General features: G+C 43.2%; 1 protein-coding gene across 1 annotated transcript; it reads right to left on the bottom strand.

Moving 5' to 3' along the window:
- Window positions 1–573: 573 nt before the first annotated feature.
- On the bottom strand, window positions 574–25530 carry RPP30 (ribonuclease P/MRP subunit p30). The gene is made up of 11 exons (XM_033149238.1): window positions 25405–25530; window positions 24040–24095; window positions 22161–22217; window positions 19968–20042; window positions 17967–18038; window positions 14211–14300; window positions 12433–12549; window positions 9651–9680; window positions 8990–9027; window positions 2845–2924; window positions 574–1114 (listed from the first exon to the last, which is right to left on the bottom strand). Exons 1-11 carry the CDS (start codon window positions 25484–25486, stop codon window positions 1008–1010), a joined length of 804 nt encoding a protein of 267 aa, XP_033005129.1. The 5' UTR covers window positions 25487–25530; the 3' UTR covers window positions 574–1007.
- Window positions 25531–26003: the final 473 nt, after the last annotated feature.

The following is a 26003-nucleotide window of genomic DNA, read 5'->3' as shown; positions in this document are numbered from 1 at the left end:
AACAACCACCTGACTTTTAGAAGACACCTGAAACCAGCCCTGTTTAGGGAAGTTTTTAATGTTTGATCTTTTATAGTGTTTTTAATATTCTGTTGGGAGCTGCTCAGAGTGACTGGGGAAACCCAGCCAGATGGGTGGGGTATAAATTTTATTATTATTATTAGGCCCCTTGCTCAGGATGTGAAACAACCATTGTGCGTGTTCAAATAGTTCTGAGAGGGGAACAAATACATCAGGCAATTGATACTACACTCAGCTGCAATCCATCCACAGGTGTGGATAGGAAAATGGCAGACCACGCTAAAGAAAAACATTGAAATCTACCAGTGGTGGAGCAGGTTTGTTGCTGTTCCACAAACAGCTAAAAACGTAGAAGCAACAGCAGTGGAAACCACTCTAGTTGCACTAGACCTAATGCACGTTGCCCAAAATGTTCCAGATGGTCAGCTCTCCTTACTATAGACACACATAAGGAACGGCTAGCAAACGTATAACCTCAGCTCCCACTGCAGAGTACGCAACTTCTTTCCCTGGGCACAAACAATAGAATATGCTCACAGCTCTGCTGTTTGTAATTCACAGTTGCAACCTGTGACTTTAATCTGGTGGTCAGGTGCCAGGAAAACTCTGCAATCATTTGTGTGTGTGCGCACGAACTGATTTGATAGCGATCAGGGCAATTACGCATGTAGGGAGATTCCAGTCCTAGAAACTTACCGAACAACAGGGTTGGTAAAAATAAAACAAGTCTTCAGTACAAAAGGCTTCATCATAAAAGAGTGTGTCCATAACCTCCCATTCCTATTCCACTGGGAAGCCATGGAGGAGTGTCTCCTTCAAGATGCAACATTATCTTCTGCCCCGGCATCCACAGTCAAGTCACTCCACTGAGGCTTACCCACAATGAATTGTCAAATCGTAAAAGCACCCTATTCTCATCAAGCCATGCAACTGGGTTATTTTAGACGTTTGGGGGTTGATGGGCTCCCTTGAAAAGAGCCTTCTTGTCACAAAGCTGTCTTTGCTTTTTTACTGACTGGAGTAGTCTCATCTTCCTCCGTGGCTCGAGTTTTTTTCTTGGTGTACACTACGCCAGAGGCAGTCTTCCGGGCTTCTGAAATCAAAACGGAGGGGGACATTTAGAAAGGATCCTTGAATCACAAGCTGCTGGCTTGCAAAACGGCACCCGGAACGAGGCACGGCTAAGTGCACAAGGCAAGGGCTCCACACCACTGTGCTATAGCGACTTCAACCAAGGAAGCCACACCTGTACAACTAAGGGAGCTGACCTATTGCAGTGGAAACTGCCACCATCACCATCATAGCAGCGTTTTGCTATCAAAAAAGTGACCAGATGGATGTTGAGCAGATGAAATGTGGCACATGAACAGGTATGTCAGCTATAACCAAGCAAGATAGGCAGCCTTTGCATTGGAGCATCATTATTAACACTGCCACTAATTGGGCAAAACAAAATAAAATAAAAAATTCCTTCCAGTAGCACCTTAGAGACCAACTAAGTCTGTTCTTGGTATGAGCTTTCGTGTGCATGCACACTTCTTCAGATCTGAAGAATATATAGTATCTGAATAGGTATCTGAAGAAGTGTGCATGCACACGAAAGCTCATGCCAAGAACAGACTTAGTTTGTTTTGACTATGGCAGACCAACACGGCTACCTACCTGTAACTGGAACTAATTGGGCAGGTGAACAGGGCAGGTCAACCGGCTCTTGCAAGATGCCCTAGAAACTAGGTCAGCACAAACCTATTCTGCGCACTCCCGAGCTCCACAGACCTATAAAGTCAAAGCACTTCTTTGGAACCATTTAAATGAAGGCAGTGCTGACACATCCGCTGCTCATCCAGGACAGTAGTCTAGGCCAGGAACCTGTGGCCCTCCAGCTGTCGTTGGGACTCTTAAAACTCCCCTCAGCGCCAGCCAGCATGGCCAAACGTCATAGACAAGGAGAGCCGTGCTCCAACAACTGCTGAGTACATCGTGCCAAGCAATCCTGGTCTAGGGAACATGGCGTTTTAAATGCTGAACTGCAACAAAATCAGAAAAGGTGCTCTTTCACCGTTTATACCACTCAGGGTGAGGGCCTGGATGGCTGGAGGGTGTGGGGGAAAGATGTTAGGCTACTCAAAAGCCACAGAGTGAGAATCTGTTGGCACAGAGCGCAGCCCACTTCGTGTGACGGACAGAGAAGTAACACTTGGGCTGCATTAAGTGGAAAAGTCGGGTGGGAACTGCAGCTCAAACCACCGGTTGTTTATCCTGTTTCAATCTGCTTGAATGTTTTATTTACTTTTACCTAGGTGTTTGGTTAAATTGGAAATAATTTTGATGCTGTAGTTTTGCTTGTTTACCTTATGGTAGATTGTCAAGTTGTTTCTTGGACCTGTTTATACGATTTTGCAATTTATGTATCTTGCCCCCGCTCTCCCCCACCCACCCGGTGACTTTTCCTATGACTTCTTTGGGACTGAACACATTCATTGAAGAGCGGGCAGAAATACTATAAATAAATAAAGCTAGAGTTTTACATCAGCGCAGGTATACTATTTCCCCCCTGTGGTTTTCATATGTTACAATAAGCCCACATTGCACTTTTTAAATAGACATTATGAATACATTGCTTAGATTTAAGTAGGTAGCCGTGTTGGTCTGACGCAGTAGATATATATATATATAAATAGAAAAATTGTCCAGTAGCACCTTAGAGACCAACTAAGTTTGTTCTTGGTATGAGCTTTCATGTGTATGCACCCTTCTTCAGATTTGTTAACTTTGGACATTCTTGCAAATACGTCCGTTATCCCAGTTACTGTTCCAGCTTACCTCCATGAAGCAGGACTCCTCGGCCATTTGTAGAAACTGCTGCCTTGGCATTGCTTTCAGACAGGCCAAACAGCCATCCTCTTTCCACTTTGGTTAAGGATCTTCAAGCACAAAGAGGGCAAAACACACTTGAGGCATAGCTAAGCACAGCTCCTCTACCAACCTACAAAAGCTACTATGGTACACAGGACAGAATATTGAAGTTGTCAATGTTCAACATGTTCAAATCACTCTTTCAGTCTCAGCTCCCCAGATATTGTGAGGACGGAAATCAGAATAACCTGTCTGACAAAAGTGCTTGTCAAATTAAAGGGGTGGGGAATCTGCAGCCCTCCTGATGTTGTTAAGACCACAACTTCCACCATCCACTGCTATTTGGCTCCAGCTCCCAGCCAGCATGGACAGCATCATCATTCTAGAGGGCCACACCAATATTTTAAATTGGGGTGGCTGTGGCACTATATTCCACTATATATGGCCCCAAAGGGAAGAAAAGTTCCAAGACAGTTAGTGATTGCTTGATTGTGTTCAACAACAGATATCAAAGAGACTATATCTTGGACCTACATTACAAGAACAACCTAGTGGTGCAGCAAAATAGAGTTGTGCTTTTTAAAGACATCCCCAAATTTTTCCTAGACAGAAGACCACCTTACAACGATTTAACAACAGAGCTAAGAAGAAGAAACATCTCCTTTAGCTGGGAATTCCCAGAAGGACTGACTTTTATGTTCAAAGAAAAAAGAATTAGGATAAGATCCCTGGCTGACAAACAAAAATTTCTGGACAAACATTTGGAAGATTTCAAGGGTTCCGCTTTAGACCCAGCGTTTGCATACTCACTCCCTGGAGTGTTCCCACCACCAGGGACCCCAGGAGTGTTTTCAGTACCAGGGACCTCAGGAACAGGGGATTCAAAGGATCCAGAAAAAGACAAGAAGGACCTAGCAACAGGAGGAACAGAATAAAGATTTAAAGATGGCTCTAAAACTGATGACTTGGAATGTTCGGGGATTGAACCAGAGACCAAAGAGACACAGAGTGTTTTATAGCTTGGAAAAAAAGAATTTGGACATAATATGTCTACAGGAGACCCATGTAGTTCGACGACATAGAAGGATTTTACAAAACAAAAAATTAGGCCAAGAATTTATATCATCGGATAAAGTCAAGAAGAGAGGAGTGATAATATATGCAAAAGAGAAATACAGCCCAAGACAGCTATTCAAAGATGAAGAAGGGAGATACATTGCTATTGAAATCAAAGTACAAGGCGAAAAATTCCTGATTCTGGGACTTTATGCACCTAATGATGGTAAGTCAACTTTTTATAAGAAAATACATGACCTGCTGTTGGAATACTTGGACTATAAAATAGTATGCCTTGGAGACTTTAATGGGGCAGTTTCCACTTTAATGGATAGATCTCAGAGGGCCAAAATAACAAATGACGGGAAACTGCCGAAGACTTTTTTTGAAATGGTGGATAATTTGAATTTGGTAGATGCTTGGAGGTTAAGAAACCCCATGGAAACAGAGGCAACTTTTTTCAGCGAACCTCAGCAGTCATGGTCGAGAATAGATTACATCTGGATTTCGAATGAGTTGGCACCAAAATTGTGTAAAGCAGAAATTGGCCCAAAAACACACTCAGACCATAATCCTGTACAAGCAAATCTAAAATTAATCTCCAAGGATTCTTTCAGATGGAGAATGGATGATGCCTTGATGAGAGATACCAAGCTGGTAGAAAGGGCAGCTAAAAAGATGAAGGAGTATTTCCAATTCAATTTAAATTCGGAGGTGGAAAAGAGGACTGTTTGGGATGCAAGTAAGGCAGTAATGAGAGGGTTCCTGATAAGTGAAAAGGCAAAAAAGAAGAGACAACAAAATGCAGAAATGGAAAGACTTTTGAAATTAATCAAAGGAAAAGAGAAAGAATTAAGAGGACACCCTAGAAATCAAAAAATACAAAAAGAAATCAAATATTTGCAATCCCAATATGCAAAAATTATAAACCAAGATATTGAGTGGAAGATCAAAATGATGAAACAGAGATCCTTTGAATCGGCAAATAAATGTGGGAAATTACTAGCTTGGCAATTAAAGAAAAGACAGAAAGCAAATATCATCAACAATTTGGTTGTAAATGGTAAAATCGTGGAGAACCCAGAGGAGATTAGAAGGCATTTTCAAAAGTTCTACAAACAATTGTACAAGGAGGAGAAGACAGATGAAACAGAGATGGACCAATTTCTGGAGAAAAACGGATTGCAAAAAGTCCCAGAAGATAAATTAAGTACACTCAACCACCCCGTATCTACACAAGAGATTGAAGAAGCAATCAACAATATGCAGATAGGAAAGGCCCCAGGACCAGATGGATTGACTGCAAAATATTATAAAAGTTTGAAAGATTGGCTATCACAGCCTTTAAAAGAAGTTTGCAACAAAATACTAGAAGGAGATAGGGCACCAGAGACGTGGAAAGAGGCCTATATCACACTGATCCCGAAACCAGATATGGATAAGACTATAATGAAAAACTACCGTCCAATTTCACTTTTAAATGTAGATTACAAAATATTTGCGAATGTCATGGCTACAAGATTAAAAAGAGTGCTGAAGGACTATATACATAAAGATCAAGCAGGTTTTCTACCAGGTAGACAATTAAATAATAATACAAGAATAGTTTTGGACATTCTAGAGAAACTGGAAAAAAACATAAACACAGATGCGGCATTGATGTTCATTGACGCAGAAAAAGCCTTTGACAACATTTCTTGGACATTTATGAATTTTTTTTTGGAAAGAATGGCAGTTGGACAAAGATTTTTAAATGGCATTAATGCCATTTACACAGAACAAAAAGCAAAAATTATAATTAACAGTGTGATATCGGAAGAGATTAGAGTGGAAAAAGGAACAAGACAAGGGTGCCCTATCTCCCCTCTACTTTTTATTACGGTCCTGGAGGTTCTTTTAAATATGATACGAAAAGAGAACCAGATCAAAGGAATAAGGGTGGGAGAGAAGGAGTACAAAGTACGTGCCTTCGCAGATGACTTAATGTTATCCCTACAAGATCCTGAAGACAGTGTCCCCAAAGCAGTAGAATTAATTGAGAAGTTTGGGCATGTAGCCGGCTTCAAACTTAACAAACAGAAGACCAAAGTTTTGACTAAAAATATGAAAACAGAACAGATACAAAAGTTACAAGAAGGCACTGGCCTCAATTTTGCTAAGAAAGTAAAATATCTGGGAATCAATCTTACTGCAAAAAATCTGAACCTGTACAAGGATAATTATGAGAAGCTGTGGACTGAGATAAAAAAGGATTTAGAAATATGGACAAGATTGAAACTTTCACTAATGGGCAGAATAGCTGCTGTTAAGATGAATGTCTTACCAAGGATGCTGTTTTTATTTCAAGCCATTCCAATTCTAGATAAGCTGGATTGTTTTAAAATATGGCAAAAGGACCTATCAAAGTTTATATGGCAGGGGAAAAAGCCTAGAATTAAATTTAAGATATTAACGGACTCCAAAGAGAGAGGAGGCTTTGCTCTGCCGGACTTAAAGATTTACTTTGAAGCGGCGGCCTTTTGCTGGCTAAAGGACTGGTTTAAATTGGATAATGTTGATGTGTTGGATCTGGAAGGCTTTGATAACATGTTTGGCTGGCATGCTTATCTTTGGTACGACAAGGTCAAGGTCCACAAGACTTTTAAAAATCATATTGTCAGAAAGGCCTTGTATCAGGTTTGGATAAGATACAAAGACTTATTAGAGAGAAAGACTCCCAGATGGATCTCTCCGGTGGAGGCCAAAGCCTATAAGAGACCTAATATGTCTGCAAGATGGTTGAGGTACGCAGATATATTGCAGCAGGAAGGCGAATCGTTTAAATTGAAAAGTTATGAGCAAGTAAAAGACGAGGTCGCCAACTGGCTGCAATATCATCAAATTCATGAGATTTTTAAAGCAGACAAGAAAATTGGTTTTCAAGTTGATAAATCAAAACTGGAAACAGAGCTAATTGAACCTAACTCTAAAAACCTTTCCAGAATGTATAACTTGTTGCTAGAGTGGCATACGAAAGATGAAATGGTTAAATCAACAATGATAGACTGGGCAAAAGATGTGGGCCATAATATTATGTTGGAGGATTGGGAAAAACTGTGGAAGGAAGGTATCAAATTTACAGCCTGTAACAATTTAAGAGAAAATATTATGAAAATGCTTTATAGATGGTATCTAACACCAGTTAAGATTGCTAAGATGAACCCGTCAATGTCTAACATATGTTGGAAATGTAAAATAGTAGAAGGTACCTTTTATCATATGTGGTGGACATGCCCAAAGGTTAAGGCCTTCTGGGATAAGATTTACAATGAACTCAAAAAGGTAATGAAAATTACCTTTAGTAAGAAACCAGAGGCGTTCCTTTTGAGCATGACCAACGAACAGATACCCAGTCAAGATAGAGTATTTTTTATGTATGCCACAACAGCTGCTAGAATTTTATTGGCAAGAAACTGGAAGGGTGAAGAGACTTCAACAGTGGAAGAATGGCAGATGAAGTTAATGGACTTTACGGAGCTTGCCGAACTGACCGCGAGAATCCGAGACCAGAGGGAGGAGAAGGTGTCGAAGGATTGGAAGAAATTTAAGGACTATTTAGTTAAATGTGTAAAATTGAATATTTGAGCAGAATTAGCTACAGAATAGGCTTTAGCTAAACAATTTATATTGAATTGTTGGTATGAAGTTTTACTGTATAAGATATAAATGATAAAGAATGTCTTAAGATATTGAGGATAGATGATGAACTATGTTTTCGCTGGAGGAATCTAAAGACAAATAAGAATTCTGAATAACATATGGGAAAAAGATATATAGCTACTTAAAGTATATTTGGATTACCAATGCAGTGGAGGGTGTGGGGGAAGTCCTTTATGTTTGGAAGAAAGAACTAGAATGAGAATAAGATTGGTGATTTGACAGGTATGTATGTGTTTCTTTTTTATGTTTTTTATGTTTTGTTGTATTATTGTTTGATTTGTTGTTTAATATGGTTATTGTAGTTGTATATGTTTTGTTTTTATATGCATATGGAAAATAATAAAATCTTTATAAAAAATATATATATATATATTCCAAACAATGATCTGAACCACTTAGCTGCTTCTTTGGTCACAGGTGTTTAAATACAGATTCATTTTCAAGGTTAGCTAGGCAGGTTGGAATCTTTCTGTTCATTTAGTGTTTTTGATGCAACAACCAAACATCAGAACCAAAACATCAGCACTGGACACCCGTGGTTCCGGTCTGTTAACGTTCTGTAGGACTACAGTAAGCTAGTCCTGTACAATATCCTGTAAATGCTGCAAATATATATATTTGCAGCATTTACAGAGTGCCAGAAGAATATATATATTTGCAGCATTTACAGGATATTGGGAGACTGTTCTTTTTATTGGCTGCAAAACAACAAAAAGGAATCTTGGGGCACCGGAATGGGGATGTTCTAAACTTTCTTAGAATGCTTTATCTTAATTGGTAACCCTTGGCCATTATTCTAGTAATTTTATGGGCTGGGTCTTCTGTTTTCCACTTTGTTATATCTGTGTGTGGATTGTATTTTTTTTTTTAAAGGCTTTTAAAAGAGAAAATGTTGAATGTCACTCCCAACCCCAAACTATCAATCTGTCCTTGCTGAATCATGAAGGTCCACTGTCAGCCAGGACCCATTTGCCTCACTGTGCAAGAAAACCCCCAGGAGATGATTCCCTCCCTGGTCCTTCTCTTTTTCAGCTGCATGCTCCCTCTACAGCACCCTTTGCAGACACCCTCCTTTTCAAATCACTGCTTTGTCTTCCTCCTCCATTTCCTTCAGCTACTTTCTCACCCTCCTAGCACTGCTTCAGCCTCACACCTTGTCTCCTGCCCTTCCTTGTCTCTGGACTCTCTTGCGTTATTTCCTCTCCAAACAAACTGACCTTTCACTCCTCTCGCAAAAAGCAGGACCATTTACGAGCATTCTGCTGCTGACAGTTTTACCCTTTAAAGGATAGGCTAACAGCTGTATCTCAGGCAGCAAAGTTCTGAAGGTCCTAACAAACACACTTGAAAAGGATACAGGTTAGCCACATCGTACGGACCTCGTAGTTGTAGAGGCTGCAACAGAAGAGAAAGCCATTACGCATGCGGATGCTAGGTGACAAATACACGATTGTATACACTAGGGCAGTGTTCTCCGCCCTTGGGCCCCCAAATGATGCTGGACTCCCAACCCCATTGGTCTGAGTCTGCCTGGTCAATGGCCAGGGATTAGCCATGCCTAGGAGTTGCTAGAAGAAAACAATGAAATGCCGAATTTTAGGTAAAGGCTATGTGAGTTTCCCCAAATGAAATGGGAGTGTGTGGGAAGACATGTATGTGCAAATGCTTCTTGGTTAGCAAAAGATAAATACAAAGGGATGATCATTCAAAAGGAACCCAGGAAGCTACCAGAGTCAAATCCTTGGTAGATTTAGCTCAGTATTGTTTTCAATGACTTGGAAGCAGCTCTCCAGGATTTTAGAAAAGAAGCAACCCTAGTTCTAATGGGAGATGTCACGGATCGAACCTGGGATTTTTTTGCATGCAACCCAAGTCCTCCAATGAAACACAAATGTGAAGCACCCATTAGTCATTGCAGGATCTCTCTCTCTCTCTCTCTCTCTCTCTCTCTCTCTCTCTCTCTCTCACACTCTCTCTCACACACACTCACACTCACACACACTCACACACACTGTTACCTTTTCTGCTGCACTGGATAAAATTATATTCTAGGAAATAAGGCAACACAAAAAACTAATTAGTGGAAGTTTCTGAACGCATTCTCTTTCTTCTTCAAAAGGCTTCCCCCAATGGAGAACCACCATGTGGACACAAACGGCACATTATATACACACACACACCCTCTGAGCAGCCTTGTGCACTGCAGTGCACAATTCACTGTGCAGATGTCACTGGGAAGCAAACATACCATATGCACCTTCCCCACAAAATAATGAAGAACACCTGGTTGGGGGGGGAGGGATGAGTCCTGTGGGCACAGGGGAAAGGGCAAGACAAGGAAATGATTCAATAATGGTGATTAATCAAACCAAGACACTGCTATAGTGCACTCAAATCTGGATTCCCTTAATGTGCTTGGACTGAGCAGTTACAAGTCAATGTGCTGCAGAGATTTGAGAGGTGAAATAGGAGCTAATAGGCCAGGGTCCAAAACCCTCCTTAGTCATGAAGTTCACTGGGTGACTTTGGGGCTGTGACTTTTGCTTAGCCTAACCTACCTCGCAGGGTTGTTGTAAGGATAAAATGGTGTGTGTATGTACATGCCTGTGTGTTGGGGTGGGTGGGGGAGAAGCCATATACAGCCGTACCTCGGAGGTTGAACGGAATCATTCCAGAAGTCTGTTTGACTTCCAAAAAGTTCGGAAACCAAATTGCGGCTTCTGATTGGCCCCAGGAAGCTCCTGCAGCCAATCGGAAGCTGCAGAAGCCCCGTCGGACGTTCAGCTTCCCAAAGAACGCTCGAAAACCAGAACACTCACTTCCGGTTTTCAATTGTTCAGGAGCCAAGGTATGATTGTGTTGTAAGAACATTAAGGTCTTATATATATAATAATTGTTCATAAGTGTGCCAAGCAAACGTGTACATGAATGTATGGGCCACATGTGTGAAGCAGCACCATTTTGACTCCCAGCTGACCAAGTATTTCTCTGCAAGGAGGAAGACAATAGGAAAAGCTTCCCAATTCTCTTTGGGACTTACACCTCCCTGTAAATACAGTCTGGCAAGTATCTGTTAAGCTGAGCACACTCAATATGCAGTATTTACCATCTCAAAGGAATGGCCGGGCTACCCAGGAAAGGCAATCGGATAAGGCATTGTCATACAAACTGGTAGGCAGGGGAAAACAGACTTCTCAGATTTCTGTTGAAATTTGTTGGAGACCGCCTTTTTGTGATGTAGTTATGATGTATCTGGGGGTGGTGGTCTTGGGTTACACCCCTTCTGTGATGTATGTATGATGTTTCTGGGGGTGGTCTTGAACGGCAGCGTGGGCAATTTCAAATTTCTATATAAGGGCAGGCGCTCCTTTGTTCTAGGTCTTTTCCCTGCTCTCCTGTGTGTGGGGAAAACACCCTGTTGCAACAGCTTTAATAAAGATCAAGCTTACTAGCTGCTTTGCTTCTAAATATTCTCTGGTTGGCCTCTGTTATTTACTCCTACCGATGGAGAACCTGCAAAGGACTCTACGAGGGCTCTTGTGTACCCCATAAGGGAATAAGAGCAGATTTTGTTTATTACAATTGTATGCTGCTTCAGCTCCAGGAGGGAACAGTGGGCTATAAATAATAAAAAAACATGACATGGACTTTGGAGAATATATTCTAAGAAAAAACTGGAATAGGTTACATATTTCATGCAAACCTGACTTATCCTAATTAAAAACCACAACATTCACGAACGGCAAGAACAAAATTATGAACAAGACAAGCACCCATTCTGCTTTTGCTTGTCATGGGCAGGGGGTTGGTAGTCTGGGGCACATCAGCTGGGGATGAAATGCCCCCCCCCCCAAGACAGAACTTCGCTGACCCCACACAGGCATGCAGACAAATATTGGTCTGCCAAATAAAAGTAAGAATAAAATGACCCTTTCCAACAGCACAGGACCCATTCTCTGTGGCTTTCAGGACCTATGCAATATTTAGCATTTTAGCTGAAGCAGAAGAAAGGAGGAGGGGTTGGTCTACTCGAGAAGGGGTGGGGAACACTGGGTCTCCCAGATTTTGCTGAACTACAATCCCCATCACCCTTGGTCACCGGTCATGTTTGCAGGGGCTGATGGGAGTTATAGTTCAGCAGTATCTGAAGGGCCTAAGGTCGCCTACTCAAATCTTATAATCTCCCGAAGTTGTGGATTACTCTTGGGAGGGCAGCAGGCTATGTATGCACCATGCGGTTAAAACAACAACCCCAAACACTTTCCTGTTTTAAATAGGTAGGAAAGAGAGTGACGGAGGACCTCTTTTCTTTCTCTTACTCTCCACAACCTCCCTCACGCCAAAAAAATAGCCAAGAAGTGCTGAGGTTCTGTTCTGACAGAGAGGGAAGGTTTCACAGAGGCTAATAAAAAGCGTCCTCTCCCTGAAACCTTCCCCAAACAGCATTTCAAGGCTCCTGTTTTAGGATGGCCCAAATTCTGCTGAGAAGGGGCAGTGAAAGGACTGACCCAGACGTTTCCCCTCTCCCCTTCCTTCAACAGGCAATCTGATGTTAATAGTTTGCCCTCCTTCAGGAGTTCCGCAGCTTTTCTGAGAAAGTTTGCAAAGTCAGAAACGTATCAGTCAGTCACACCGAGCTCTTAGACAATGATCATTTGCTGTGATGATCGAAGACCAACAGAAGGCAAAGGGGAACAGTTCAAGCTGCCTATTCTTATTTCAAAACAACATTAACTGGAAGGGGGGGGGGGAGTTCTGACGAAAAAGAAGTGGGGCAAACCTGCTCATTTTTAGCCTCACCTTCCCTCGGCAGATCTGCATCAGGCTGAGCGCATTTGAAACCGTGTATCTTCTCATAGTGGAGTCTTTGATGGCAGGCACATAAATAAGTTCAAAGTAGATGCCTCGATCTATTGCCTTCACATGAAAGAAAAGCAAACAGAAGCTGAAGGGAGTGTGACACAGTCAACGTCTCACAGCTATTGTATATTATTGATGTTTTTCTCCCGCTGTCTCATCTCCACCAAAAAGCAGAGGCACCCAGTGGGAAAAACTTAACGGCTCTCTAGAAAAACAAAAGTCCCTCCTCCTCCTCCTCTGATGTTGTTGTTCAGTCGTTCAGTCGCGTCCGACTCTTCGTGACCCCATGGACCAGAGCACGCCAGGCACGCCTATCCTCCACTGCCTCCCGCAGTTTGGCCAAACTCATGCCAGTCGCTTCGAGAACACTGTCCAACCATCTCATCCTCTGTCGTCCCCTTCTCCTTGTGCCCTCCATCTTTCCCAGCATCAGGGTCTTTTCTAGGGAGTCTTCTCTTCTCATGAGGTGGCCAAAGTACTGGAGCCTCAACTTCAGGATCTGTCCTTCTAGTGAGCACTCAGGGCTGATTTCTTTGAGAATGGATAGGTTTGATCTTCTTGCAGTCCATGGGACTCTCAAGAGTCTCCTCCAGCACCATAATTCAAAAGCATCAATTCTTCGGCGATCAGCCTTCTTGATGGTCCAGCTCTCACTTCCGTACATTACTACTGGGAAAACCATAGCTTTAACTATACGGACCTTTGTCGGCAAGGTGATGTCTTTGCTTTTTAAGATGCTGTCTAGGTTTGTCATTGCTTTTCTCCCAAGAAGCAGGCGTCTTCTAATTTCGTGACTGCTGTCACCATCTGCAGTGATCATGGAACCCAAGAAAGTGAAATCTCTCACTGCCTCCATTTCTTCCCCTTCTATTTGCCAGGAGGTGATGGGACCAGTGGCCATGATCTTAGTTTTTTTGATGTTGAGCTTCAGACCATATTTTGTGCTCTCCTCTTTCACCCTCATTAAAAGGTTCTTTAATTCCTCCTCACTTTCTGCCATCAAGGTAGTATCATCAGCGTATCTGAGGTTGTTGATATTTTTTCCGGCAATCTTAATTCCTGTTTGGGATTCATCCAGTCCAGCCTTTCGCATGATGAATTCTGCATATAAGTTAAATAAGCAGGGAGACAATATACAGCCTTGTCGTACTCCTTTCCCAATTTTGAACCAATCAGTTGTTCCATATCCAGTTCTAACTGTAGCTTCTTGTGGACACTGTATTCCATGCTCACGCACTTGGGATTTCCAAACTGTAAAGTGTTTGGCAATTCCACACCCCTGCAAATCTGGTATTGCTTCTTCTTCTTCTTTTTTTAAAAAAAGTTTGAACAGGAGAATTTTGATTTCCGGAGGGTGTATAAAAGTCCAAGCAGTGCCACAAAACCTCACGCCCACCTTGTTAATTTATATACTGCTTAATTACTGCAGAATTCTATCCATTATATTTTATCTGCCCAATCAGAATGAATTTCAGGAACCAAAAAGTGATATTGAAAAATATGAATTTCAAGCTGCCTGGCCCCCAAATGGGCAACTAGGCATTCCATTCTGGCAACTGTAACCCTGGTTTAAGAATCCATTGGGTGCCTTGGCTTATATATCTGTGTTTCTAACATGATACCTGACCTTCTCCACAGAGGACAAAACTGTTAATGGACAAGCAGAAAAACAAAAGGAGAAAGAAGCGAAATGTCACGACATTTGCAGGCCACCTTACCACATTCACAGAGGGCCTCTTGATGTAGAAGGGCAGCTTTTCTGTTACGTTGATGCACACAATATCTACGTCTAAGGTTGTGCAGGCCACCTGTATTGCAAATTTGAAAGCAGAGGGTTACTTTTTTTAAAAAAAGGGCGGACACTGACATACTTGCATAGTTTCCCTACAAGTTCTAGTATTGTGCCCTGCAGCAGAATAACTGACAGGAAAGCAATTGTTGCCCAAGCGTCAAGGAAAGAGTTAGCATCCAAGGACTCTACTCCAGACCAGGGATGGGGAAAGCTGAGGCCTTCTAGGCGTGGTTGAATGGTAGCTCCCATCAGTCCTAGCCTACATTTGTCAGCTCCCATCTTTGTAGCATGGAAATAAGCGGTTTTACTGGATCGCTTCTATTCCGTATGTTGATTATTCTTAGTAGAAAATTTAAGGGTTTCGTTGAAGTGAGAATTGAGTAGATTGGGTGGGCGTACAGAGAGCCTGATGGTTGAATCAAGTGTATGTGGGGGCTGTTGTGTTTATGTTACAGTTTTGTGTACTGTATGTGATTTTGGAGACGGTATGATTATGTGTTTCTTTTTATAAGATGTACGAGATTTCCAAGATATTATCCTATAATTATGCTGCATTTTGATCTTTTCCACAGGATCAGCTTTTGTGGCTCTTAAGTTGTCTTTACAAATGTACATTGTGTAAAAACATTTATTGTTGTTTAATTACGTTACTTAAAATGTGGAGCCGCTGTGAGGTACAGAATGGAGAATCCAAATTGCATTTCTTATATCGGTACCATTTTGTTGAGATATACAAGCTGCTTAAGAGATCTCTGTTGAAGTGCAAAGCGGTATATAAACTAAATGAAGTCCAACAGCACCTGGGAGACAACAGGTTCTTCATCGCTGCAATATACCTAGTGTATTCTTCCAGCATTGCATGTTGAGGTCAAAGCAGTTAATCAGAACAGCATTCAAAGAGCAGAGACCTCATATGCTTGATGAAAGTATGTAAAAACCTGGAGCAAACTGTACCTCTAACTGCTGGGAGGAAAGAAGGAATATTTCTGAGCCAAAAGATGAGGGAGGTTCTCTTTGAACAACTCACTGAGCTGCAAGCCCCTAGGAATATCCATTTAACACCCCCATCACACATTCCTCATGAGTCCCAAAACTTTGGGGAGGTAGTCTGAGAGGAAGGAATGCAAAGGAGGAATCCAACTAAAAAAGGTTACGTTCCAGAGAATTTGGAAAGCACATACACTCCCTTCATATAATATCAAAACGTAGTATATCCATGGGCTTCCTCCTCTTGAGCGTCACATACAGTGATCCTTACAATAACTCTGTAAGGCAGGACAGTATTGCAGAAGAGAGGCTAGGATAGAGGATATAGTTTGCCCAAGGACCCTCAGGGAGTGTCTAGGGCTGTGTTAAAGCCCGGCAGCCAGCAACTTCCTTGCCACCAGAAAGAAAACTCGGCTGATTCCATTCTTGAAACCGTGGCAACGTAATTATTCACACCATCAAAAGAAATCTTAAACAGAATCTGCATCAGCCAGGGACACAAAACCCATAAGAAAGGGAGTTCTTCACATTGCAGCTGCAGCAGCAGCAGCAACAAAGCTGGCCAACATTTGTCCAGAACGATGATGTTAGAAAAGAAAACTTAACCGCTGGCTTTTGGACAAACTCTCGATTTTTCCATGACTTGTAGGGATTTAAAATACAGTCATAACTCGGGTTGCGAACGTGATCCGTGCGGGAGGCACGTTCGCAACCCGCAGTGTTCGCAGCCTGAAGCGCCGCGACTGCGCATGCGTGTGACGCAATTCAACGCATCTGCACATGACATCATTTTGTGCTTCTGCGCATGCGTGAGCGCCGAAACCCGGAAGTAACCCGTTCCGGTACTTCTGGGGCTCTGCGCAGTCTGCAACCCGAAAACGCGCAACCAGCAGCATTTGTAACCCAAGGTGTGACTGTACTAACTATGCACAGAGAAAAGAAAACCCTGGGGTAGGGGTGGGAAGAATGCTTACATGTGGCCTATTATTCTGGATAAATTATTTCCTTCCTTTAACAAGAGGCAACACTGCCATCTGCTGGATACAGGGTACTCTTCATACCAAATATACCACTTGAAAACCCAACTAGTTCCTGTTCCAGTGTGCAACTGTTGTACGTTTATAGTTTAAAAACCCTATATTGTTGCTAGATAAATAATAGCAGTATTTTTTCTCTTGCCTTGGCATTCGCCTCAGAAGCAACGTTCGGTGAAATCTTTCCTCAAATCAGAAAGAACAGAAATCTCCATTACATCCCTGCTTGTCAATCACTACAAGAAGCAGTAGTAGCATGCATATAACACTGTGGGATGCATTCCCTTTGTGGGTATAAACCTTCTTGCAGTGGGAAAGGCAAAACAGGCTACACTTCAGTCAGGCAAAAGGAGTCAGAAATTCTCACGCAGGAGAGAAAACAAGAGTCACTCTCACAGTTCAAGGCCCTTGATGAGGGACAGAAGTGAAGGGGGTAGCCTACAGAGAGGGCCAGTGGCCTGGGAGAGTCTCAGCAGCCGGATACGAGGTCTGAAGGGCCAAATGTGGCCTATAGGCCCAAGACTTCCCAGCCCCATATAGCACTTTGAACACTTCAAAGCCTCTCACAAATGTGCTTGGACAACAGTATCTTGGCTTACTAAGCCAATATGAAGGAAGCACATGTCCGGCTACAGTTTTCTGTTATGCCCAGTCCAGGAAACTGTGCTTAATAGTTTCAGAACGAGCCAGGATATGAAGGCAACGTCATCCAATAGCTTTGAAACCTAGCTCATTTTGAAGCTTTTGACCATAGTTTCCTGGCTCACACGTAATGTGAAACAATGGATAATACCCACCAAGTCCTACTTGGAGGACATCCATCAAAAACAATGGGCCTAAGTGGGCTAGCATTGCCTTGCACTCCGTAATTAATGGAAGACTTTACAGTTTGTTCCTTCGCTCATGTGAAGGGATGAACAAAGTAGGGCACAACACTTGCAAATATCTTGGCTTATTAAAAAGAGATAAAATTGGACACGCTCAAAGGTTCTCGGTGATCTTACATATCCATATTACAAACAGAGAACCAAGGTTGAGAAAACAAGAGTTACGTCCAAAGCGTTCATGACCAATAAGAGACCTAGATACATTCCTGGCTTCCAATGCCCTACAACTTTTGCCAGTGTGCAATTCATACGTGGGGCCTAATTTGGCCTGCCTGACACCTGGAGTTGGCTTGCCAGGCAAATCACAGCCAACTTTCCCACCTTCAAGCCGTAACTAGAATGAAGGAATTCAAGAGCACACTTGAAGCACACTCCTGATCCCATCTTTGAACTTCTGGGCTTGAATTCAACTCTTCATGGAAGAGGATCTTCCTCATCAGATGCAGCTTGAGCTGTGGCCACCAAGGAAAAAAATGTCCATTTGGGTCATCTGACATCACTGTGATGTCAGATGACTGACAAGCGAGCAGCTTTCGGAGGGCCCATCTTAGCGAAAACACAGAGCGAGTCAATAATCTGCAAGTGCTTTGGGGAGAGTCACTCTTGGGCATCAATCACTGAGTTGCCCATTGGCAGACCTGTGATCCACAGCAGCAACTACACCACATGAAGAAATAAAGAGTGAGATCAGGCATTAGCAGTGCCATTAGCAGCTTCTGAATTTTTGCAACCTCCTTCACAATTCAGGGGTGGGAAGCAATTTTTAAAACTTACATGAAATAGTTTTCCACTCTTAGGAAACACAGCAAAGATGTCATAAAATTTTATGTTGGTAGATGTCGATCTCTAGGGCAGAAAAAAAGAAAACAAAGTGTAACATATAAGCCTGGACACAGCCCAGCTCAGCCAAAGCCCCAACAAACAGCAGGGAACTGTAACTGAAGGGACTGGAAGAAGCTGCTTGTAGTCAATATGTCTCATCCAGCACTTTAAATCCAAGGCACTTTCTAAAGGGGGGGGGGGTTTGCCCTGTTGAAAAATGGAGCATCCCCCCCCCCCGAGAAAGCAATTTGCATTCAAAGCACTAGGGGAAGAGTTTGGAATACAAACTGCTTTCTCTCCATAGGGGAGAATGTTGGCTCCCAGAGAACAGCTTACCGTTAAGACTACAAACCTTGGCTACAGATCGTGGTTGAGGAAGAGACACTTTAACCATGACACCAAGTTTGGATGACACACTAAACCAAACCTTGACTTGGCTCCTGCACTGTGCTAACAGAACTGGAGGCAAGCAAAGCAGGCTTCAATGCCTCTGTGAGTGGGCACAGTCCTGATAAATTTGGTTTACCATGGTGTGTTTTTCCAGTGCTCATGAAGCCAGATTGTCGGTTGATCCATCCAACATAATACTAAATAATAAAATAAATCTTTATTGTCACTACACCACCTGTGTGCAGTGAAATTAAATGAGCACCCCTGCCCCCCCCCCCACATACACCCAGTCTTGTTCGCACTCTGTGTGCTTGTTGGAAGCCGCCTTAATGCCTTTCCTGAGCTTTGTTCTTGCCTCTCTGTATATGTCCCTGTTCCCTGCCTTAAAGGCATTGTCCCGAGCTTTCAAGCGTAACCTTGCTTCAACAGTCATCCAGGGTTTGCTGTTCCCATAAACTCTAATGCACTTCTCCGTTGTCACATTATCGGTGCACACTCTGATATAGGAAAGTACAGCGTCTGTGTATCTGTGCAGATCTTGTTGTTTGAACACACTCTAATCAGTGCTTTCAAAACAGTCCTGGAGCTGACAGAGAGCACCCTCTGGCCAGATTCTAACTGTTTTTATAGCTGGCCGAGTTCTTCTCCTTAGGGGGATGTACTTTGGACATAGAAAAATTGAGGAATGGTCTGATGAACCTAAGTGGGGAAGGGAAATTGCCCTGTATGCCTGCTTCAGATTGGAATACACACACATTGGCTAGATGCAGGCCTTTTTTCATCTGGCCTGGGAGGGAGATGCCCTGACTAATTCCAGCTACAAAAAGCTGAAGCTGTGGTGTAGTGGTTAAGAGCGGTAGACTCGTAATCTGGTGAACTGGGTTCGCGTCTCCGCTCCTCCACATGCAGCTGCTGGGTGACCTTGGGCTAGTCACACTTCTTTCAAGTCTCTCAGCCCCACTCACCTCACAGAGTGTTTGTTGTGGGGGAGGAAGGGAAAGGAGAATGTTAGCCGCTTTGAGACTCCTTCGGGTAGTGAAAAGCGGGATATCAAATCCAAACTCTTCTTCTTCTTCAGCACAGGGTTGACTTGTAGACAACCATTTCCCCGAGGGACGTTAGTGTCTTCAAATGGCCAAATACAGAAGTTTTTATTGCTGTTCCCCCCCCCCCCCAGATTCCCAGTGTGACATTTGTTCCATAAATAACTAAAAGATGTGCTGGCAGGCAAATTAGTAAAATTATACTGTGAACTAGTAACTTTGGTAGGCATTTATGAAGGTGGTGGTGATGTTCCACGCCTTGCCAACCATTCTTAAGTTTCTGACAATTCTGGAGCATTTATTACTCAAGAACTATGGATTTTCTTTACTGTCTGCAAATTTGACTAGACTTTTAAAAAAACTACATATTTAGACATTGGGGGCCATTCAGATTTCTGGTGGAAGAGAGTTCCAGAGGTCAGCAAAGTTGTAGTCTATCACTATAAAGCACAACAGATTCTAAGCCACTCTTCCTCTTCTTGTGAAATAGAAAAGGTTGTGAACTGCACCATAAGCTTACTAGAATATTGCAGTGCGATGGATCAGAAACGACAAGCGTTAGCCTCGATAAAATCTTAATTGGCTTGGATTTCCCCTGCAAAGAAGAGAAGCAGCTGTGAGGAAAAGGAGTGAAACAGAAACCTTGGCAACATGCCTCCTACTCATCATTAATACAAAAATGAAGAATGATGCTGTGTTCAGAATTGGTGCCCACACAAATCTTGTATCTTTGCCCTTTCTTTAATTCGTCAGGAGTGTTGGCAACCAAGGTCTATTTTTAGTCAGACAAAAGGGCTATAACTGTGCTGTTCATAGTCAAGTAATACCTGTAAGCCCTTACACAGAGGAGTCAAGGACTCTCCGCCTGCTGGAGAAGACTCAGTTTTCACTAAAGATGCTTATAACTGCTGCAGTTAAGCAGCTCCTTGCTTAGAAGCCCACTTCTAACAACTTCGCCCAGAATTACCCTTAAGATGCAATCCATCAATGGAAAGCGAGACAGATGACCATTTCTGCTAATTACCCCCCTGCTTCCTTGCTGCAATGCACTCTACGTGGGGCTACCTTTGAAGGTGACCAGGAAACTACAACTAATCCAGAATGCAGTAGCTAGACTGGTGACTGGGAGCGGCCGCCAAGACCACATAACACCGGTCTTGAAAGACCTATATTGGCTTCCAGTACATTTCTGAACACAATTCAAAGTGTTGGTGCTGACCTTTAAACCCCTAAACAGCTTCGGTCCTGTATACCTGAAGGAGTGTCTCCACCCCCGTTGTTCTACCCGGACCAGAGCTGTCAACCTTTCTTTTCTTTTCTTTTTGCATTGGGAAATGGCCATAGCTGTCAACTTTTCTTTTTTCTTTTTCAATGGGAAACGGTGCTGGAATAAGGGAATTTCCCGCAAAAATAGGGAAAGTTGACAGCTATGACCCGGACACTGAGATCCAGTGCCGAGGGCCTTCTGGCAGTTCCCTCACTGCGAAAAGCCAATTACAGAGAACCAGGCAGAGGGCCTTCTCAGTAGTGGCGCCCACCCTGTGGAACGCCCTCCCATCAGATGTCAAAGAAATAAACAGCTACCTGAAGTTTAGAAGACATCTGAAGGCAGCCCTGTTTAGGGAAGTTTTTAAGGACTGATGTTTTAATGGATTTTTAATCTCTGTTGGAAGCCGCCCAGAGTGGCTGGGGAAACCCAGCCAGATGGGTGGGGTACAAATAAATAATAATAATAATAATATTTGAAAAGTGCAGACCTTTGATTTCACATCCTCCCAAACTCAACCTCCATTTTATCTCTGAAAGCTTCTCACACCCTTCAGCATTATGCAGAGGGAGTCCACGGTGGGAACCTGTGGCCTGAAGGAGGTCGCTACAGCTCCATCACCCTTGACCACTGGCCATACTGGTTGGGGTGACACAAGTTATGAGGCGAGTGCATCTGGAGGGCCACAGCTTCCCCACACCTGGAGTAAGAGTTGAAGATCCTACCATATTAGCCCTGCTCTCCAGTTGACAAGCACACGTTTAATCTCCTTGCAGTCAGAAAGACTACAATAGAGTCCTCTCCTTGTGGGGCTGGCTCACCCTCACCTGCTTTGGTGCAGACCTGAATTGTACAGGTCACAAGCAATCACCAGTTACTTGTGTTAGCTTTCTATGAATGCCTGGTCACATTTTAATGCACTGACTGCCAGTGCTAACTCATTCATGTATAAAAATAGCAGGCTGGTGACCCAGGTCTCTGAGATACCAACAAGAATAGGTCAGTGAAGACGACAAGTACATTTAAGGTCACATCCACAACGTATATTTAAAACACAGCTATACCACTTGAACAGCCATGGTTTCCTCCAAAGAATCCTGGGGAAATTAGTTTAAAGGGGCTGGGAACTGTAGCTCTGTCTCCCAACACCTCTCAGCGCCCTTAAGAAACTACAGTTCTCAGCATTCTTTGCACAGTCAGTACTAAAATATACAGCTGCTGCTACTTCTACTATTTCCACATTTTAAGTAATAGCAGCAATAAATCTCAAAGGAAGTACGTAAGTGAAATAAGGAACACAGGAAATGTTTTGATGCAAATGACTCTCCAGAAAAATTCCCCACAGAAAAAAAATTATCCAGAAAACCCACATCACTGCCTTCAATAGATACTCTAAACATGTGCTTGAGAACAAATTATAGCTAGTAAAAACACATCTGGACATACCTGTACAAGAGGCAGGGCTGTAAACAATTCTTTGGGAGACAATGGCTTGACAATTTCCTGGAAACAAACAACACACAAACATGCTTAGCTTTTTTAAATGAAGCATGTAAGCAAAACCTAGGAAGCTTTTTTTAAAAAACCAAAATGATGTAAAGTAGCAACCAAACTAAGCTGAATGGGATTTTTTATACACTGTGCTTGCTGGACTGGAGAAGTATTGGGAGGGCCAAATGATGAACATATGAGCTCCTGATGAACATATGTTGCACAAGGCTTTGTTGTGAAGACATACAATTAAAGTGCATTCCTATACATTGTCTACTCACTTCTGAATCGAAATGGGTTTAATAGCATCTGATCCCAGTAAGTGCGTATAGGATTGCAGCTCCAAGTCAGCTTTTTTGCTTCTAACTAGGAAACTCTAACAGCATATAAACATGTAAGAAAATCAGGGCTTATACAGACACATTTATGATCAGACCCACTGAAGCACTCAGATGACTGTTGGGGTAGCTCAGTCAGTTGAGCCCCATGTTGGGCAAAAAAAAAATCTGGCACTAGATGACCCTCATGGTCCCTTCCAATTCTATGATTCCTTTTTTTTTTTTAACTATACACATCCCACTGGCTGGGCATAATCCTCCCAAAGTTAATGAGAGTGAAATCCATGCCCATGTGAAAGATGACGAGAGTGAAATGCACTAATGGCTCAGATGTTCTGATCATGCTCACTTATGTTTTCTGGTGCGTGTTCAACTTCAGCCAAGACTGAATTTCAGAGTTTTCTTAAAGATTCAGCATCAGCCTCCTCATATGCGAAGCACACTTTTATCTCCCACCCAATCTGAAGCACAGCTAGAAATCATGCGATACGAGAGTGTTTATGTTTGAATGTCACTGCCACGGACACTTAATGACTAGTGGCTTATAGCAGCCATTATGGCTACTCCACAGCCTTTTTGTGTGTGTGGTGGCCCCAACTGACTTCCATGGGGCTTACCTCCAAGTAAGCATGTCCATCAACCAGAAAAACGATTCCATGAACAAAAGTGGGAAGGTGGAGAATTTATCGGAATTCCTCAAACTGCTGAGCCTATTTATGTGTCGGTTGAATTACCATTAATCTGGATGTCCTACTACAACCACAATACCTTTTTTACACAGGGGGTGGTGAGACTTCCTCCATTTAGATAGAGGTAAAAAGGTAAAGGTAAAGGACCCCTGGACGGTTAAATCCAGTCAAAGGTGACTATGGGGTGTGACGCTCATCTCACTTTCAGGCCGAGGGAGCCAGCGTTTGTCCACAGACAGCTTTCCGGGTTATGTGGCCAGCATGACTAAACCGCTTCTGGTGCACGGAGAACCATGACGACTGCCAGAGCACACGGAAACACCGTTTACCTTCCCGCCACAGTGGTACCTATTTATCTACTTGCACTGGCATGCTTTTGAACTGCTAGGTTGGCAGGAGCTGGAACAGAGCAACGGGAGCTCACCCCGTCGCGGGGATTGGAACCGCCGACCTTCCGATCAGCAAGCCCAAGAGGCTCAGTGGTTTAGACCACAGCGCCACCCGTGTCCTGCATTTGGGTAAAGCTGCAAAATGAGCATGTGAAAAAGACCCCTAACACACACACTGTGAGCATGGGCTTCTGGAGTGAGTTCAGTGCCCTTGTTCCTCTTCTGCATGTTCAGTATATATACACCAGAGCGAAGAAAGACACACCTGTATAGTATGTAATTAGCAGCATGATCGCTGCTAGCATACAACCCTCCCAATACTTTTTTGCAGTCATTTCTCAATTCAGCAGTTTCTATAACAGTCTGCTTTGCTGCACCTGCACAAGCCTCTATAGTGTTTTAAAATAAAAAGTCCTACCTTCTTCTTTTCATCATAGTCAACGACGTAATTGATTGCAACAGTTGAATAGCCAACTAAAAAGCAAAGCACAGGTATTTTTTTAAAAAAATGATAATAACAAAAAAAATAAAAAACAATTGATAGAATTGAGTTGTCATGTTCAGAGATGCACAACTCAGAGGACCAAATGCTGGGAGCAAGGGGGCAAAAACTGAAGAGAAAGTGTCTGAAAAAGAAGATCAAAGGCCTATCTAGCCCAGCTTTTTGTTCTCACAATGGGCAGTCAGTTGCCTGTGGGAAATCCACAAGCAGGATGTAAAAACAATAACACTCTCTACACTCATTTCCCCCAGCAATTGCTATTCAGGATTATATGAGTTTGTTTGCTTGCTTTCCTCTCACCTCTCCATCCTTTCCTTTTTGTGTCATGCCTTTTTCAGATTCAAGTCCAAGACCAGGGAATATGTTGGGCAGTTAAGTTTTATTTGTTTGTAAGAAAGTCTGATAAATTTTCTGGCTGGAAACCTGGGTATAAATACTGGTACTTCTATCTGATGAATAAACAGAATTCCTCACGTTTCATACAATGAAAACAAGCGTAGCTTTGTTGCATGTCAGGATCTGCCAGTAACTGAGTAAAAGAAGCCCGAAAAACATTATCTCCTCTATTTCAGCTTAGGTCTGGGAGGTAGAAGGGAGCAGTTTCTTAGAACATCCTACAGACAAAAAGCTCTCCCACTGCAGTGGTTTCATTTCTACCCTTCTATCCTTGTCTAAGAAACCTTGCTACCAAAAAATCATTCTTGTACTGATTTTGAGGAGCTAACCCCAGGTCTATTTCAGTGTGCCAGAAGTTCTCAGGTACCATCAAAGTAAGCCTTTCTTAGGCTTCTTAAAAGAAAATCGGCTTTAGGGACTGTGCTCCTCCTCCTCTGAGCGCATGTGCGGAGCTTTCCCCAACCCGACCATTTAGGGACAACCCTGAAATCCTGGGGAAACCGAGGCAAGTCCAGCCCAACAACGTGTCGGCAGCGATCCTTACGAACCATCTCGCCTGGAGGAACAAAATGATCATCCCCGCGCCCCCGGGGATGGGAGCCTGAGCGCGCGGGCTGAGAGGGAGCTCATGGGGGTGGGAAGACGGGAATGAAGATTTCAACTCCAATTAGAAACTCTGTACATAGCTTTAAAAAAAAAATATAGTCCCAATTTAAGAGTGGAGCAAAGGCGCGCGCGCACAACCCCGCGCGTTATCCCTTCCAAAAGCGCAGATGGAGCATCGACACAGGGGGCAAGGCAGGCGCCCCAAAACCGCGAGGGGGGGGGGCAGAGCCAGCCATTTCCTCCCCCCCCCCGCTCGCCCTTTGCCCGCTGCCCACTCACGGTGCGCTGCCGCCTCCACCAGTTTCTGCAGCGACGCCTTCTCCGCCAAGTGGGGAATGTTCAGGTCCACAAACTCAGCCATATTGAAGCCACGTGGTGGGGAAGCGTCGCTTCTAATGCCCTGGCGCCCCGCTGCATGCTGGGAGTTGTAGTCTTTCCGCCCCCTTTGTTTCTCCTCCGCCCTCGTCTCGCAGCGGGCGGGGTTGTGGGACGGCCCACGCTTAAAATCATAGCAGAGTTGGAAGGGGTCCATATCCTCCAACATTTCTCCGATGAAAATAGGGGCGCCCCATTACTATTTATACCCCACACATCTTACTGGGTTGCTCCAGCTTCTCTGGACAGCTTGCAACATATATAAAAGCATCATAAAAGATTAAACATAGGCCTTGTGGTGCATGTGATTAACTTACACCAGACTACACACATAGGCGTGCACTGCCTCAAAATAAAAAGAAGTGAACAAAAGAAGGCTCACTAGGGGGGCATTGCTAAAAAAATGTCAACTTTGTAACCAGAGGTTCAACTGAATAGAATCTGAATCACATGCAGCACAAGGCCTATGCAGCCTCAACTTAAGGTGGCTCCCAGCCTGGCTT

Source organism: Lacerta agilis, chromosome 5 (genome assembly GCF_009819535.1).
Source record: "Lacerta agilis isolate rLacAgi1 chromosome 5, rLacAgi1.pri, whole genome shotgun sequence".
Taxonomy (NCBI): domain Eukaryota; kingdom Metazoa; phylum Chordata; class Lepidosauria; order Squamata; family Lacertidae; genus Lacerta; species Lacerta agilis.
Note: the sequence above shows the minus strand (reverse complement) of the source record. Positions and strands in the feature narration are given on the sequence as shown.

Excerpts from the sequence above, each read along its gene's own strand:
- RPP30 (XM_033149238.1), bottom strand. The coding sequence starts at position 25,486 with ATGGCTGAGTTTGTGGACCTGAACATTCCCCACTTGGCGGAGAAGGCG. Across the intron at positions 22,218-24,039 it reads ACTATGATGAAAAGAAGAAG|GAAATTGTCAAGCCATTGTC; the intron begins GTAGGACTTTTT and ends GTTTGTTTCCAG. Across the intron at positions 9,028-9,650 it reads TATCCAGTGCAGCAGAAAAG|CCTCTACAACTACGAGGTCC; the intron begins GTAACAGTGTGT and ends CTTCTGTTGCAG.